This window comes from Spodoptera frugiperda, chromosome 28, assembly GCF_023101765.2.
Source record: "Spodoptera frugiperda isolate SF20-4 chromosome 28, AGI-APGP_CSIRO_Sfru_2.0, whole genome shotgun sequence".
In the NCBI taxonomy this organism is placed as follows: Eukaryota; Metazoa; Arthropoda; class Insecta; order Lepidoptera; family Noctuidae; genus Spodoptera; species Spodoptera frugiperda.
The window spans coordinates 6601820-6620245 of NC_064239.1; the positions used below are offsets into that span (position 1 = coordinate 6601820).

Below are 18426 nucleotides of genomic sequence, written 5' to 3' on the forward strand. Positions count from 1 at the left end.
GTAAAAAAAGGACAACAAATTTTGGCATTCTATCATCTGTGACAGAAACTGTCAACTGTTTATTTTGACATTTATGTAGTTTTACCAACCTACCAACATGGTGCAGTTGGCAGCATTGGCGATCGTTACGTAAGGCCGGAAATGCATTATCCAGTGCGCGCCAAGTAGCAATGACAGTGAACCGTTAGACCCATGCGTCATACTTTAAACCTTCTGGAATCATGTTAACAAAACTAGCAGAAACTGATGAATAATGATAAAAAATTACATCATTTACTCTCTGAAAATATAGATAGAACTAGATCTCTCTATTTACTTGTTATTTTAAATATCCCATCACCACGCCTTCTGGCTGTCCGCTACAAATCTTAAAACTGGTTTCATGATTCAACAACAGATTTTTGTGCAGTTTTCCCAATAGAACATTGTCTTATATGTAGGTATTTTGAAAACCCCTAAGTTCAAAACTTAAAACTACTATTACATAATGATGGTTTTCAAGGATAAGTTAAAGCATTTAAATGGTAGGTACTGCATTTTATCTTAATATGTTTAAAAAAATACTTAGAAATCAATATTTTTTGTAACGTCACACCTTGCTCAGTAGTTGCACTTCCCACAACGAGATAGGAACATCAATATATTCGATCATAATGATTAAATATTAGGTACAGTAACAGTAATAGGTAGGTACCTCTAAATGCTAGGGAGGTAGTATATAATATGAAAACTTATCTCGGCGAGGCGAGAGAGGGAGGAGGAAGGCCACGGACCGTCGCGCATCGCGTCCGCGTCCACACACTCGGACCCACGACACGAGTCTGGCATCTCTTGGTGTAGGTCCGTGAACAGTGTTGATGGACCAATCTGCAACAAACGCTTTTCATAAGGTACGAGTATATTGTAAATCTTATGTAGTAAATACAAATTGCAAATTGCTATTCTAAACTTCATTCTAACAATTGACTAGATAGCCAATTATTAAATGTTTAAATACATTTGAAATACGAAATTCGAATATTACTTTAACCAGAATGAAAACCTAGACTGAATCAAATAATTACTTATTTGCCAAAAATATTGTATAAACTTCACAAATCTATCAGATTACCAAATAGATAGTACCTAATAGTATGCGCACTAGTTACCTTAGTACTTCGTTTCGTTGTCATTGCCAACAATTTGAACCAATGCCAAAACCAACTTCAAAATAAATAGAATGAAATAATAGGAGATTCTCACCATATTTTTACAAGAAGTTCAGGGTTCACGCCGAATCTTCCGCAGATTTGATTGAATTGCTAACTGTCTCTCTCAACCTGCTATCACACGTGAAAACATACCGTCTAGTGTATTATTTTCAAGGCATAAGCTATGCTAAATGTAAAATTCCCTTTTCTATTGAATTAAATTTAAACGAGCTTATTGCTATTCATCACTTACCACTTGACCAATAGTCAATTTCGCATGCAGTTTAGGTACTAGAGATCATTGCAGTGCATAACTTTGGGCCGTCCTGGCCCAAAGTAATTCAATTAGAACAAAAACATAAAATAAATAACTTAAACAAAGATAATAGTACAAGTTTTTTACTGACAATAGAAAACGGTTGAAGACAATAAATCATCCGCTAACTAGCTCAGAGCGCGCCAGAGTTCTAATCACCGGTGACCGAAATGGTCTTTAACGTAATACATAATTAAATTATATATATGAGATAAAAATGATGATTTAAATGTTCTATTATATTTCTTACAGTTTATAATTAAGTTTTGTTACCGATGGATACGTTAGAACTTTATGTATTAATGAAGCCCTTTAGGGCTTCTGTTTTTGTTAGTACCTAGATCGAGACACCCTAAAGTTGGTCCTACACCGGGACGTCGGGCGCTGTTGTGCCGTATTTTTCTGTTCGGTTGGCCATCAACATATCCTTGTCCGGTCCTTTATCCTTTCTGCAAATCAATAAATCATAAAACGCCCTTTTGATTTGTGGCTGCTGCGAGTCGTGTAACGTGCAATTGTTGCTCCGCGAATTCGGCAGGAACCAAGTCTCTTTTTGTACCCAAAGTATTAAATGGTTAAACATCTTGGTCCATTAACTTCGTGGAAGTAAGTATAGCTGCTATTTTATAGTTTTTGAATATTTATTAAAATGGTACAAAGGAAACGCTAGGTGTTCGCCATCTTTGCGTAATTAATACATGATTTTAGTCAATTTATTTTCAATTACCTACATAAACGTTGCTCGTAATATTTGATTTAACTTCCTTTAAATCAAATATTAAAAATAAATCAGATATTCAAGAAAACAAATTTATTGATTTTTGAACACTTCTAGGTATAATGATAAACTTCTCCAAATTATTGGAGTAACCAGTACCTAACAATTTTTCACGTACTTATCACATTTTTTTTATTTTATTTAATGGGAATGAAACATAAAACTCGTTTTTTTATTCAATTTGCAATATTAATTACAGATAAAAAATATTCTTCAGATCGTGTCATAAAAACGAATATCTTAAGATATCCAGAGATTAATGTATAGGGTCAGTCAGTGCCGGCGTTAGGGGGGGGCGTGATGGGGCGATGGCCCAGGGCGACAAATTCTGGGGGGCGCCAAAAAATTAAAACTACTACTAACACTTGATATTGCTTCCCTCAAGTAGGCGCCACAATATTTTCGCCCGGGGTGTCAGTGGCCCTTACGCCGGCACTGGGGTCAGTACCAGGGTCGCGTCGTGTTTAACTTTCCCTTTGTGGGCGGTGCCGGCGTGCGACGCGGTCCGGCTGGGGCGGCTGGCCCAGCGCGCTGCGCTGCGCGACATGCGACACTAACTCTCTTTATATAACCGACTCAGTCGACCCATTTTAAATGTATTATGCCACACCAGCACGACACTTACATCTCACTAGGTACCTATTATCTACATTGTACCCGGTTGATGCTAAGGGGGCACGTCTGCAGTGTCGGTGTTAGGGGGGGGGCGTGATGGGCCGATGGCCCAGGGCGACAAATTCTGGGGGGCGCCGATGCCGCCGCCGATGGGATCCGCAAAAAACTAACACTTGATATTGCTTCCCTCAAGTGGGCGCCACAATATTTTCGCCCGGGGTATCAGTAGCTCTTACGCCGGCACTGCACGTCTGTAACCGACTTATAAACTCTACGCTTAGGTGTTATTTATTAAGTATAACAAAAAATCTATAATTTTGCATATATTTTTACCAAGTTGAAAAAAAAATACATTAAAATACTTATCACATTACTCTAAAATTATTGTATCGAGGCCATATCTAGCATTGTTAGAACAGCTAACAGATATATATTAATATTTAAGAATACTAAATAAAAAAATAATCAACAATAATGAAAAGCAATACTTAAGTATAAAATAATGATTATAATTAATTTAAAATTATTACAACTTGAAAGAATAACAATTAAAATAAATAAAGCAATACAATGAAGAAATACTTGTGAAATAATAATTATAGTAAATTATACTAGAATATAAATTAATACATTTTGTTATGAAGATGCGCTGAAATTCAAGTAATTAACAGCTTGTAAAAGTTTTAAGAACCAATATCTATGTAAAGAGATAGTGTATTGGGATAATTTGTTAATTGTTAACAATGGAATAAATTAAAAATAAATAAATTTTATAATTTAACTAACCTGGTGTCCGGTACGGGTAATTCATAAATCAAGTTGTAGGAATCCAAGAGATTTACATTCTAAGAATAAATATCTATGTGTAGAGATATATCCTGATAGTGTATTGAATTGATAATTATAATATTAACACTGAAATTTAGAAAATGTTTTGAAGGTGCGTTGCGGTTCGGGTAATTCATAAAACCAAAAACATTTGAATGTAAGAGTCAATAAGAAAGTTTATAATTATTTTATTATGAACTATTCCCAGTGCCTATAAATAAATATGTATTCTGATAATGTGGCAAGTGCTTACACATTAATAAAGTAAAATATTGCTCGCTCAGAATAAAGGTTGAACAACCAGTGAAGTTCTCGGTGATCACTTCAAATACTGTATGATGCTGATTGATATTAAATCACCAACACTGATGTACGGACAAAATGTTTAATAATAATAAATATTTGGTTCTTATTATAAATGGAATATAGAAACTAAACAGCAACCAAAAACCAAGTTACACAATTAATTTGATATTAAGTAAATTTTATTTAGGTACTTTTATTTGTTTTAGCTGTCTCGGTAAATATAATCAAATCTTATAAATAATATTACTCCTTTTTTTGAGGGGGAAAAATCATCCCATGACATCTCCCGAGGCGAGGAGTGTCTGACTTACTGACTAAAAACCACCCCGTTCCTTCTTCTGCTTTGAGCTCGAGCCCCGGTAACCTGTTATATGATGATATTATGATATATTATGCACTCCTTGATTTCCAATTGAGCTGAATATTTTATGCATATTTTGTAAGTGTAAATTAAATGACAAAATTTGGTGACATAGAGCTGATTTTAAATTGGAAATACTTAGTTAGGTGGCTATAGGAACTTGGTTGTCAATTACAAACCCCATCGAGTTGGGACTTGTTTGTTGTCAAGTACTTTGATACCAGACGGTAGACAGTGTTTGAGGATGGAACTGGTTACTGGAAGATAGCCACAGGAACTCAGTAATTAAACGACATAGCTACATCGAGTTTGGGCTTGTTTGATTTGTCTTGACGAGCACTTTGGTGCTAGATGATGACCAGGGTACCTACTGATGATGGAGCTTGAAGACGGCCACAGGAACTCAGTAATTAAACGACATAGCCACATCGAGTTTGGGCTTGTTTGATTTGTCTTGACGAGCACTTTGGTGCTAGATGATGACCAGGGTACCTACTGATGATGGAGCTTGAAGACGGCCACAGGAACTCAGTAATTAAACGACATAGCCACATCGAGTTTGGGCTTGTTTGATTTGTCTTGATGAGCACTTTGGTGATAGATGATGACCAGGGTACCTACTGATGATGGAGCTTGAAGACGGCCACAGGCACTCAGTAATTAAACGACATAGCCACATCGAGTTTGGGCTTGTTTGATTTGTCTTGACGAGCACTTTGGTGATAGATGATGACCAGGGTACCTACTGATGATGGAGCTTGAAGACGGCCACAGGAACTCAGTAATTAAACGACATAGCCACATCGAGTTTGGGCTTGTTTGATTTGTCTTGACGAGCACTTTGGTGCTAGATGATGACCAGGGTACCTACTGATGATGGAGCTTGAAGACGGCCACAGGAACTCAGTAATTAAACGACATAGCCACATCGAGTTTGGGCTTGTTTGATTTGTCTTGACGAGCACTTTGGTGCTAGATGATGACCAGGGTACCTACTGATGATGGAGCTTGAAGACGGCCACAGGAACTCAGTAATTAAACGACATAGCCACATCGAGTTTGGGCTTGTTTGATTTGTCTTGACGAGCAGTTTGGTGCTAGATAATAACCAGGGTACTGATGATGGAGCTTGAAGATGGTCATAGGAACTCGGTAATTACACGACATAGCTACATCGAGTTTGGGCTTTTTGATTTGTCATGACGAGTACCTACCTACCTACTTTAGCGTTTGATGGTAACCAAGACCAAGATCCTGGTATTGAAGCAAGAAGATGACCATAGGAATTCGTTTCTTTCATTTATCTTGAAGAGTATCCACTTTGTTACTATATGGTAACCAGGACCTGATAATGGAAGATTACCACTCAGAAATTTAAAGACAAAACCTAATCGAGTTTGGACTCGTTTGATTCGCCTTGTTAATACAAGTAGGTACCTACTTTGGTACCTACTTGATAGTGTTGTACTTAAAAGTATGATGGTAAACTAAAGGTCTCCAAGAATTTGGGGTAGGTAATAGACGGTACGTAACTTAAAAATATAAGAAATCATATATTTATTCGCATTAGAAATTGCAAATGCAAATGCGAATGTCAAAAAATGTGTGAATATTCGCGAATGCGTATGCGAATATTCGTTATTCGTTACATTATATTAGTAGGTATAAGTTACCCACGTGATTGAAAATCGTGAATAACGATCATTTTTAAAACAAGTAAACCTACTCATTTCTCCAGTCTATAACGTGACATATTTAGTCAGAAAATTTCACAGCTTGTTCAATTATTTTGTTTGTAGATGCCGAAAAAACGGCTCAAAAACCGAGCTGGTAAGACCAGCAAGAATGCAAGTCAATCTTCACGCAAATCCGGAGATCCTCCTACATGCCCACAGTCCCCACAAACCCCAACATCCCCATCAGCCTGGAGCCCTCGCACTTCCCAATCTCGCAAATCAACCACAAGTAAAGCACAAACAGTCTCCTCTTCCCCAACATCCCCGTCGATACCGTCATCTCAAACAACCTTGACATCTACATTACCCCACGGCACTCCCACTTCACAAGAAGGCAGGAGATCTTCGAAACAATCTAGATTGCAAGAACAATCGGAGGATGTACCAAAACAACTACAAAGAATGAGTATAGGTAGGCATTACCGATAATAACTTGAATCACATCTCGTTATGACATTTGGAACTCATATTTTTATTTACCTAATTTATTTGATTTTTATTCAGACAAACCAACATCACGATCAAATATTTCAAGTAAACCGGGCCCCTCATCATCTGGGCGTGGACACGGGGCGCGCCCTAACACCGAACAAAGGCCCGCACTACGAACAAAACCCAGTACTATATCATCAAAAAAAGGTATAAAAAAATATTTTTCTTTTATAGGTAGGTAAGTATTTTAGATTTTAAAAACCACGAGGTCATTGATTTGAAGGCAAATGGAAAATTACATTAAGGGTGCTTTTCCACCAGAAATGTGTTATGTTACGTTGCTGTGGATGCGTTTGACTTCCACCAATTACCTATATTCATTATTAGGTAGGTATGATATGATGAACACTAATAATTCATTTTTTTTTTGTAGGCTCCACTGGCAACGCAGTTAATTTGATAGCAAATTACTTTGCCGTTGAAACTACACCCCATTTTCGAATGTACCAGTACCACGTCGACTTCTCCCCGGATGAGGAGAACACTTTTGTCCGTAAGAGTCTCATGCGCATCCACCAGAAAGTTTTAGGCTGGTAAGTAATGACCCTATGACCTCAACTAGGACCCATTTCTATTTCCCGACATTTCGTTTCAGTACCTACAAATAAATAAAATATCTGTGCAGTTTAATAACATGCATATACCTACCACTCTGTAAAAAAGGCAATACGATTTTCTAAGTTTCAAATTACCTAGATTATTCAGGTATATTAGTTTTTGTTTATTACAGGCACGTCTTTGATGGATCAGTGATATATAGCATGAAACGATTGCACCCCGATCCTACCGAGTTTTACTCGGACCGGAAATCTGACAAACAAAAAATGGTTATTACAGTGAAGGTAAAAATTTGGTAACTTTTATGTATACCCTCAATTCAATATGATTAACTAGCGGCCCTGCGAACTTTGTTTTGCCTTTAAAAATTTTGTACGCATATTTGCTAATATTTTTCCTAAATTAAAAAACAATTTGCGAAATCAGGTTCAGCTGTTCTCGAGATTTACGCTTAGCGTGTAATACATCTAGCGATTCGTTTTAATATTATAGGTATATAAACAAATTTTTATACCATACTAGCAAACCCAGCGAACTCCGTTTCGCTCCGCCACCAATGATGTTCCCTGGTTTGCCGCTTTTCTCTTGATTTTTTTCAAATTTTTTTGCTATAAACCTCACGGCGCGCAAGACCTTTCCAACGAATGCAAAACCGTGGAAATCGGTTTGTGCGTTCTGGAGTTATAGCGTCAGGAAGGAAAACCCGACTTATTTTTATATAATAGAGATGATTACCCTTCCGAAGAAGAGAAGAAGTCTTTGTAATTAGATATTGATCTTGCCTAACTTAATACATTTTACCCTTACAGCTGATAGGTGATGTCGCCCCCGGTGACTATCACTATATTCAAATTTTTAACATTATCTTGCGAAAGTGTTTCCTCGCAATGGACCTGCAATTAATGGGCCGCGACTATTTTGACCCAACAGCAAAGGTACGTACCTATCTATAATATATGTGTATGAACATGATTTTCCATTCTATGTATTATTTTGACTTTACGACTTGAAGCTTTATTAAGCCACTTTTGGTCGATCGGTTTGGTTTTTACAGATCGATATTCCTGAATTTCGGCTTCAAATTTGGCCTGGATATAAAACGACAATTAACCAATATGAAGACAAGTTATTGATGGTCGCTGTTATAATACACAAAGTAAGTATCTACCTAGTCTAGAACAATTCATTTCCTTACTATCTAAGTAGCTATACGTAGGTAATTTGTTGCTCTAAAATTTCTTTTAGACTTTTTATTCCCTTTTTTATTGCTTTATTAACTGAGTACTGCTCTGGACAAGTGTTAGACAGTGTGACAATCGAGCTTAAGAACATAGGTTCGATTTCTGTTCTGATAATAAATGGTGGTACTGGTCCAGGACACTTCCTACGTAATAATTAATCTTTCACGTTTGTTTTATGGGAGTACCTATTGGGTGCTCCTTTAAATGTTTACATTATTTTGTTCCTCATTATATTGTCTCTGTTATAGGTACTTCGGTTGGACACCGTTCTCCAGATGCTAAAAACATATACAAACACTAAAGGAGGCAACTATAAAAAATGTTTTCTCGAAGACATAGTCGGTAGGATAAACTGTTTAATTCAATATGTGGTATAATTCAAAATAAGAGATGAGTGCCTAAAATGAGGAATAATTTATTACAGGAAAAATTGTGATGACCAACTACAACCGGAGGACATACCGGGTTGATGATGTGTCATGGCTGACTACACCTAAATCCACGTTCAACTTGAGAAATGTGAAAATTTCTTACATAGAATACTATAAGAAAGTATGAACCTCATTTTAATTCTGACCTGATCTACTTCCTTTGTCCTTTGGGCCTAATCTAATTCAACGAACGAACGAAAAAACTTCGCAGATTGCATACTACAATTTTATTTATTGCGAACTTTCGTGAACAAAAATGAACGAATGAAATGAAGATAAATAAATAGATTTTGATATGAAATTAAAAATAAAACGTTATTTCAAGTAGTTCTATTAGTAAATCAATAAAACCTACGGCCGAAGATTAAACGAAACTTCGGATTCGAGAACCGGAGTAGGCCCCCAGATTTCTAATTTATTATTCGTGATTTTTATTTAGCTTAAGATGTTTTTTTTATAAAAAATTAATTTAGGCAACTTAAACGAAAAAATAATCAATTATTCAGGGAACTTATGCTCCTCCCATCCCCCCTTTCGTGCCGGGTCGGCTACGGCGACCGTTTCTTGGCTACTGGCGTCTATCATGGACTGTCAGGGGTCTTAATCTTCTATTAGGTACAATTGTTGTAAAATTGTATAATAATTGATTTTATAATTGCAGGTTTGTCAAAATCAAACATACAAAACTTGACAAAATCTGAAATTCCGAAATCAATGTTGTATAAATTTGCAAGTATTGTAAGAGCAGACTAACTTCTGATGGCCCAGTTGGCAGTAGGTAGGCGTAACTTCAAGGTTCCTACTGTGCAAGCGTAACTGGATAGAGACTATTATGGAGAAGACTAGAACTAGCAACTCCATTGTCTACTATCACTGCCTAAGTGTACTGCCTTATCTGAAGTTATCTGGTCATATTTTTCACCGCGTCTGCGCCCGCTGCTCATGATGAAGAATCCCTCTGTGACTCGAAACTAGTAGAGCTTTTCTCCATTAATTTAAATGAGCAAACCGTGATTTTTAGTTAATTTATCTGGTCTTGTACTGAAGTAATAGGATTCGTTTTGGATTTTAATAAAACGCACACTATTTCTGTCACGCCTCTTCCTTTCCTTTTCAAGTTCGTTTCATCCTAGAAGCCTATAATTTTTTTTCAAAATTTTTATCGACACTGGCATTAGCAAATTGGACACCTTTTTTGGAATTTTCAGAAATATAATATTAACATCCGCGACGTCGACCAGCCTTTACTAATATCCAGATCAAAGCCACGTGACATCCGCGCTGGGATGCCTGAACTGATCTATCTAGTCCCCGAACTGTGCCGCCAAACCGGATTGACGGAGGAGATGAGAAACAACTTCAAACTCACGAAAGCTCTTGATGCACATACTAAAATTGGCCCCGACATCCGTGTTAACAAATTACTACAATTTAACAGAAACTTAACGCAAAATCCAGAAGTTATAAAGGTTTGTACAACTACCTTATACTTACTATACTATATTTATTGTACATATATGTAGAATAATGAGATTATTGTCGTAACTATAGGATAAAATATTTTATGATAATTGTTCCATATATTAATTAACTTAGATAATGAATTTAAATAACTTAACCACTTGTCTGTCGGTATATAAGACACAATAGAAAACACATTGTGTCTCGCGTAGATCTGCGTTCCGACAGACAACGGGTTAATATAGGTACTATTCCTACATAAAACGAAAGCAAATCACACTTTGAAAAACATTAGTTTATTATTAAACGCTGCAGTGTCATCTGTACTAGTCATAAGTTTATGGTACCTCGATAGTTAGTAGTTAGACATTTGTTTAGAGTCTAAACAAATGGACTATGACCTAGTCTTTCTACATTATGCTTTATATAGGAATTACTACAAGGATTTTATAATTCACAGGAACTAAATACCTGCCACCTTACCTTTTCTAAACAACTGATGAGGATTAAAGGACGCCAATTGCCAACTGAAAATATAGTTCAAGGTAATGAATGCCGTTATCCAGCAGGTGATACGCCAGAAGGATGGACGCGGGAAGTACGGTAAGTAATACTATAAATAAAATACATAATATTTTTCCTAAAGTCTCCCCCACACAGGCACGTTATTATCGGTCGATAATATCGCATGCGGTATTGCGTTAGTGCGTTCCGATTCCTTGCACACAGCTGCGTTTTTAACGTCCGATATATTTCTTATGTGAGAGCGGGTTATTATCGCAGGTGTGTGTACGGTCGCGTCCGCGTTTGCGTCCTCATACAAAACAGTCTAGAACTTATATCGGTATATTGGAATATACAAGAATATTCCGTTGCACCGTTATTATCGCAGCTGTGTAACTACATGACCGTCATCATACAAAATATACTGAAAACAGATATCGTGTGTCTGTGTGGGCGAGCCTTAAATGCCCTTGATTTGCCTAATTATGTGCTATAATAATAATTATCATTATCCATCTTTTGTTTCAGATCAAAGCCCCTGCTGCGTATAAGTCAACTTCCATCTTGGGTAGTGATAACTCCAGATAGGGCACGGAGAGATACTGAAGCGTTTCTAGACATGGTTATAAAGGCAGCTAGAGATGTAAGATTCATGCTACCCAAACCGGAAATTGGTACGTATCAATTTTCTATTATAAAGAACTAGCTTTTGCCTGCACCTTCGACTGTGTGAAATAATCACTTGCAGAATTTGACCTTTTTAAACTTTACTCTAATAGGCTCATTCGTTTAAAAGATAAGGAATTTTAACGAATAGTTTCCCTTCCTGGGGTTTCATGACAAAAACTATCTTATATCTTCCTGTTTCTAAGCTATGTCGTCACCGATTTCAGCCGTTCTTGAGTTAATAATAAACTTATAAAAAATAAATAGTGTAATAACACGACTTCCTTTTATATGATCCGTATTTACTTTTTTAGTGACTATGCAATACGACGGCCCTATAGATTACGCTCGAATGCTGGATGCCGTTATAGCCCGTAGGAATCCTGCGATGATTTTATGTGTGGTCACGCGCAAGTTATCAGATCGGTGAGTATTTAAATCATATCAGGTTATAAAAAAAATATTTTATCTTTCCTAATAAAAAAAAAAAGTATTAGACTGGAAATTGTGTGGTATTTCAATACTATGCTTCGGAAAATACGAGATATAAAAGTGTGTAGTTTAAATCAATGTTATTAGGTGCCTAGGTAGTGAAATAATTTGTTATTTCCAGGTACGAAGCTATTAAAAAGAAGTGTCTAGTTGACCGTGCCATCCCTACTCAAGTTGTAACTTTGCGGAACATGACGTCCAACTCCGCTATGTCAGTTGCCACTAAGGTGGCTCTCCAAATGAACTGCAAGGTAATACTTAGTCATTTATAAACACTTTACTCTCAAGTCTGAAGTGATAATTTGTGAACATTTAATGAGTCGTTTCGTTGCGTTCGCATGTCCCATCATTGTTACAAAAAGTACATAGTACGTTAATAGCGCATTTTAGGTACATAAAAAATAAACGATTCTAACTACGTTATTCGATACCCTACATATTGAATACCCGTTTTAACATCAAACTATAAAAATAGTTAGACTATTTACTTGTTACAAAATGTAGTTTTAGAGGAGATTGAAATATTTGTCTTCTTTTTTCTTCCTGGTTTTATGGTACGACAGATAAGTAAGTTTACTCATACTATAAATACATTACATATTACAAATACTAAATTTTATCATTTATCCATTTATCCGATTAGTTAATTAAGAATTGGAATAAACATTATAATATAAATTTTGTTTTTAATAACAGCTCGGTGGCGCGCCGTGGAGAGTAGAGATCCCCCTACAAAACATTCTAGTAGTGGGCTATGACGTATGCCACGACACTCGGAGCAAACAAAAGAGTTTTGGTGGATTCGTCGCTTCATTGGATAGACATATGACGCGCTACTACTCCGCCGTCAACTCGCACACGTCTGGCGAAGAATTAAGCAATCACATGGGCTTCAATACAGCCTCAGCCCTGAAGAAATATAGAGAAGTGAACGGTATATATTACTCTCCTTTTATAATATGCTTGTTTAATGTAACAGATTAACTAGAAACTAGGTTCCTTTAGTAATATTTTATATTTTCAAAAAACCAAAAGTAAGTAAATAATACCTAAACTTGTTAATAAGTAATGGTAAGGTATAATTAATTATCAACAAGTTAATTTTTACATTACTTTTTTGTGTAGCATCAGTGTGACCTGTTTGTGAATTTTCTAGTTAATCGTATGATATTTAAATTAGAAAAGACTTTAGATTTCAAATTATTGTTGACAAAATTAAAATTGAAACAATGTTGCTAAAACCTTAATATTTGCAGGTGTGTTGCCGCATAGAATTTTTATTTATCGCGACGGCGTCGGTGATGGGCAAATTCCTTATGTACACACACACGAGGTTAGTATCCCATATAGTTTAGTAGCAGTAATTTTTCTTTCAGTATCGTACAAAATCAGCTACAACCTGTATTTTTCATATTATTTTGTGATGGGAGCAACAATGTTTGAAAAATTGACTCCCAGATTTTTATCTCAATTAAATTTTATTGAAACAATGTGTAGGTTCAGGTGTTAACTAATTGTGAGACTTATTGCATAAAATACTTACGACTTATTTTCAGGTGGCCGAAATAAACAAGGCACTTCGTCAATTGTATGGCCCCGATGAATTTAAAATGGCATTCACAATAGTTTCAAAACGGATAAATACACGTTTTTTCCTGGAACAGGGTAGCAGATGTGTAAACCCGCGACCCGGAACTGTTGTTGACGACGTCGTAACTCTTCCCGAGCGGTAAGAAAATAATTTAAAATAATTTTAGCTTAGTGTTTATGGTGATACAAACTAAACGTGTAAACAAAATTTAAACTCAATGAGTTGAATATATATAGGTACATTGCAATTTATACGCTAGTAAAATTATCACACTTTTATCTTTTGTAATGTGCCGGTGTATCTGCGAGTGTTCTGGTTGTTGGTTCTGGCAAAAGGAGATAAAAATAATATGCCATTTTTTTTAGGTATGACTTCTTTTTAATTTCGCAAAATGTGCGAGATGGAACAATTACTCCTACATCGTATAACGTAATTTCGGATTCAACTGGACTGCATCCTGACAGGGTAAGATAAAATAAATTAATACTTAAAATCTAAAAACACATTTACATCATAAATTATACATACAAACGTATTTAAATTATTGATAATCTAATATACTACTTTATTACAGTACTTACTTTAATTTCAGTTATAAATATGGAATTAAAATTAATTTGATTTTACGGTTTCAGATGCAATGGTTGACGTACAAGTTGACCCACATGTACTTCAACTGCTCCGCACAAGTCCGCGTCCCAGCCGTGTGCCAGTACGCGCATAAGTTGGCGTTCTTGGCAGCAAATAGTCTGCACAGCCAGCCTCATAATAGTTTAACAGACACCTTGTATTTCTTGTAAATCATTACTTCGTTGGTCAAAGTAACCACCAGGGTAATGTTTAATGAAATTACATTCAAAATCAATTGAAAAACTAATGTTATTTCTTGACATATTGTCAGTATTTTTGAAGGTTCTTTTGGAATACTATACCTAATGTAGTTTCTATCATAGAGCTTGGGTATAAAGTGATAAAAAATTATGAATTAGGTAGGTAAGTATCTATTTACATTTACTGAAAGCATCTTGTTTTCTTTTATAAAATGTGATTTTCCTAACTTTTTGGAGGTTGTTGACTAAAAAAAAATATGTATGTTATCATTTTCATGTAGGTAAGGTCATAGATTAAGGTTAAGGAGACTTGTGACAAATAATATAAGTATGGCGTGTTTATATTATGCATGTTGTTTAAATTAGACGGTAAGAAAATACGAAACTATGTATTTTCATGGATATTTTACCTTTTCGTTCTATTAACACGATTGCAGCTTATTTATTGTTGGTATCGATTTGTAGCAGCGCGCTAGGAGCACGGCCCTTGCTCTTGAATCTTTATTGTGAGGACTCAGGGACCACATTCCAGTCGTATATCTATTTTATCTTTAATACTTTGTGGTCCATTTATTTATATATTAAATATCGTGACTAAGTATCTATATCTATTCACCAAACCTTATTTGTTAAGATAGTTTCCGAGATGTACATATATAGATGATCGGGTGTGACACAAGTTAGGCTATTCTGTACCCTTAGTATGAGTTTGATTTACGTTAGTAATCGAAACGAGAGCGCTTTCGGCGCTCTGATTGGCCGGCCCGAATAAACCGACCAATCAACTCATAGTAAGGGTACAGGTTTCCGAATCTGAATTCCTGATCTGGAAATCTCATTCGGATACTGAACGTGTGTGGAGTCCCCAGCTAACGGTTGTGTTCTACCTATACGTAAGGCTTGGTAGGTTATTGGACTAATCATGTGTAATATCGAAAGAAACTGGTGCATGGTGAGATGTAATGTATTTATGTATATCACTAATATTAAATTGATTGAATTTTTCTGCTTATTACGTTGTACTATTAACGTTTTTAACGTAATTCTTATCGACTATTCGTATATATTGCAAAAAACTGTATTTTATTAAGATTATTTTTAAGACATTGCCAAAGGCGTTTTTTTACTGTGTATGTATTAGTTAAACCCAGTATATTAACTTTTTTATGATTTACTTATACAAATTTAACTGACTAATCTTCTAGTTTCCTGTTCAGTATATCAAAAATGTATGTACTTACAAAGTTTTACCTTCGACACCGTTTGTCGGTATTTTCCGAAATATACATTTTCTCTTGACGACGTAGGTATTATATGTACTTACTATTTACTGTAATATTATCTGTATTTAGATACTGTGCATATATGCATTTCCAAAATTTTAAGAAATACATTTCAGATTCAGAAACTGTGTGTGATTAGTATTAGTGAATACTTCTGTAGGTATCTGTAGTAATTACTTATCATGACTATAATGCCTTGTTGGCACTACGCTAGCATTTTAGTCGAGTAGTGAGTATTTAGTAGCTGTCTCTCGCTTCTGTCCCAAAATCGAAGCTAGTTTAGGGAACAGAGAGTAAAGTTCCCTAAGAAAAGGAGGATCCTCCGACCAGGCGAGGTGATCAGCCTGGCGGGCTTTCTGCCCAACTGTTGTTCGTTGGGATTTTCTATCCGTGTTATTTCGCATGTAAACATCATATGTGCGATGCAGGATATTTGTGACGTCATCCGTTGATTCGCTCATCGATAGTCTATGTGCGACTTCTGTCATCTGTCACTTGTTACTTGTAAATGTGTCGCCACATCACTCCCCCCCAAGACCGGAGGTCGATCCTGTTGAGACGGCTGTCGATGCTTGAAATGAGCGGTGCCAGAGCCAGTGTAGAATGACCCTAGTTCCAGTGAGTCGGAACTGTGCCGCTGAATGCCCAGTGAGTCGGGTGAGCGGTGCAGGGCGATACTCCAGTGAGTCGGAGTAGTAAAGCTCGCAGTGTCCCACGGTGAGTCGGGGAATAGATGCTGCGAGGGTAGGTGCGTAGTGGCTGGCGTCTGCGTTGACGGGAGGAAGACGTCCTCAGACCGTGTGCAGAGAGTGCTGTGCCTAGACGCTGATGAGGCCGTAGGGAAGAACCAGGCTGCATATCTTCGATGCAGCGTGTGGTGGTCCCTGATGAGGCCGAGGATGCTGGTTGGCTACGACTTGATTACCGCTCAGCGGAGAAGTGATGGGTGAGGGAGGTGGCGATGAGGATGACGGTGCTGATCTGCTCCGTGAAGGTTGGTTTCAATCACGTCGGGGGTCACCACTAAAGTTCCCTAAGAAAAGGAGGATCCTCCGACCAGGCGAGGTGATCAGCCTGGCGGGCTTTCTGCCCAACTGTTGTTCGTTGGGATTTTCTATCCGTGTTAATTCGCATGTAACCTTCGTATGCGCGATGCAGGATATTTATGACGTCATCCGTTGATTTGCTCGTCGATAGTCTATGTGCGACTACTGTCATCTGTCACTTGTCAGATGTGTCGCCACACTAGTAGCGAGTATACTCGACTAAGATGCTAACGGAATGCGAACAAGGCATAATACATGATTATAATTAGTGTGTTAGTTAAGCTCAAATGTTCACAATGTACTGGTAGTTGTAGTAGTTTTGTGTGTGTGTAATGATTAAACATAATACATTTCTTGACTCACTTATTTGTTTTATTTCTCTAACATCTCTAGGTATTACCCAAGTAATAAAAAACCTGATAAACTAAAAAGCCTGACAAACGTAAAAGACTAGGAAGTATAGGCAGTGCCTATGTTTCTCTTTACTAAAACCAACCGTTAGGTACTCGGTTGCCATCAAGGAGAAAAAAAAACCAACAAGTAACCCGTCGTCATGAAAACTTATCTGACAGGATTTTCTCTGTAGTTACTTACTGCTTTCAACACGGGTAGGTGAGACGTAGGTGTTACCTAGATACCCGTCTGTCTCCAAAGCAGATCTAATTCCTAGACTCGGTGCCCCTTATCGGTGCCCTTCAGCACCAGGGATGGTTTACATGAGGTAAAAATCTAACACTACCTAGTCCCTTTTTAAAGGAATCCCCGATCCCCCTCATAAAAAGGGGTACCCTGTTGTGTTGCACTCTGTGGTCTTTTATCTTCCAAATTACATGAAAATTCAATTAGTCATTAAATTAAACCATTTTTAAGGAGATCATCATCAACAACATCCTATTAGATGCTATCTTTAGTTAAATCAGAACGTTGAAAATTAATAGATATGTACGTACGGTCACAGAATAGGTAGTATAGTATTCATGTGACAAGTCCGTGCTACTACTGAGAAATTTTCGAAAAACCGGAAAAAGCCCAGCAATACTTTGTCCGACCCGAGAATCGAACCCAAGACCCCTTGTCCGGCAAACGCATTAGCGATCACTCGACCAACGAGTAGGCTTGAGAAAGAAAGGGAATCAAACAGTTTACGAATTCGAAGTCGGAGGAAGGTGTGGGCGATACATTGGGCGAGAGCCCTCTTCGTAACACATAGGTAGGGCTATGTGTTGGCAGCAATATAACAATAAAATCTTCGTTAAGAAATGATTGTTTATTTTCGTAGATTGCACTGGTATACTTTAATTTCTTCTCCATAGGAATCCACAGGTCGGGCAGGGCCGTCCTGACCTCATCTCTTACACGGGGTAGCCCGTAAGTTTGCATCGTCTCGCAGGCGCCCCTGGACCCATTTATGGGGGCTGGAATTGGGCGGTGTCCGCCCTTCTCCTGCGCCTGGTGCGCCTACTGCGGGCGGGGAAGGGATTCGAGATCTCCCTCTCCCGCTCCGCAGTTTCCTTCTGCGACATCACGTACTCGCAGAAGGACACTACCGTGACCCACGATTCCGCGCTGTCGACCATCTTGCGTACGACGGCCGGCAGCGACAGATCGCCTCCTATTTCGGCAACAGCCGATCCCTTCAGGTTGGAGGACTTGAAGGCCACCTCCAAAATTTGCTCCTTGTCCTCCAGCGCCATTTGCGCT

The 18426-nt window shown here is 37.4% G+C and overlaps 1 protein-coding gene and 1 pseudogene across 1 annotated transcript; both read left to right on the forward strand.

Moving 5' to 3' along the window:
* The first annotated feature begins 1946 nt into the window (after positions 1-1946).
* On the forward strand, positions 1947-17087 carry LOC118265103 (piwi-like protein Siwi). Its single transcript, XM_050706156.1, has 19 exons — positions 1947-2112; positions 6194-6542; positions 6635-6769; positions 6996-7155; positions 7353-7464; positions 7990-8115; positions 8235-8336; positions 8670-8763; positions 8846-8973; positions 10061-10321; positions 10774-10916; positions 11346-11491; positions 11798-11909; positions 12097-12226; positions 12672-12909; positions 13232-13308; positions 13532-13704; positions 13932-14031; positions 14202-17087. The coding sequence occupies exons 2-19, from the start codon at positions 6194-6196 to the stop codon at positions 14364-14366; spliced, it is 2751 nt and encodes a 916-aa protein (XP_050562113.1). The 5' UTR covers positions 1947-2112; the 3' UTR covers positions 14367-17087.
* On the forward strand, positions 2123-6187 carry LOC126912703 (uncharacterized; annotated as a pseudogene).
* Positions 17088-18426: the final 1339 nt, after the last annotated feature.

What these genes read in the sequence shown, in the direction of transcription:
- LOC118265103 (XM_050706156.1), top strand. Translation starts at nt 6,194, where the DNA reads ATGCCGAAAAAACGGCTCAAAAACCGAGCTGGTAAGACCAGCAAGAAT. An exon ending in GCTACCCAAACCGGAAATTG is followed by an intron (nt 11,492 to 11,797) that starts GTACGTATCAAT and finishes TTACTTTTTTAG; the next exon opens with TGACTATGCAATACGACGGC. An exon ending in GAAATATAGAGAAGTGAACG is followed by an intron (nt 12,910 to 13,231) that starts GTATATATTACT and finishes TAATATTTGCAG; the next exon opens with GTGTGTTGCCGCATAGAATT.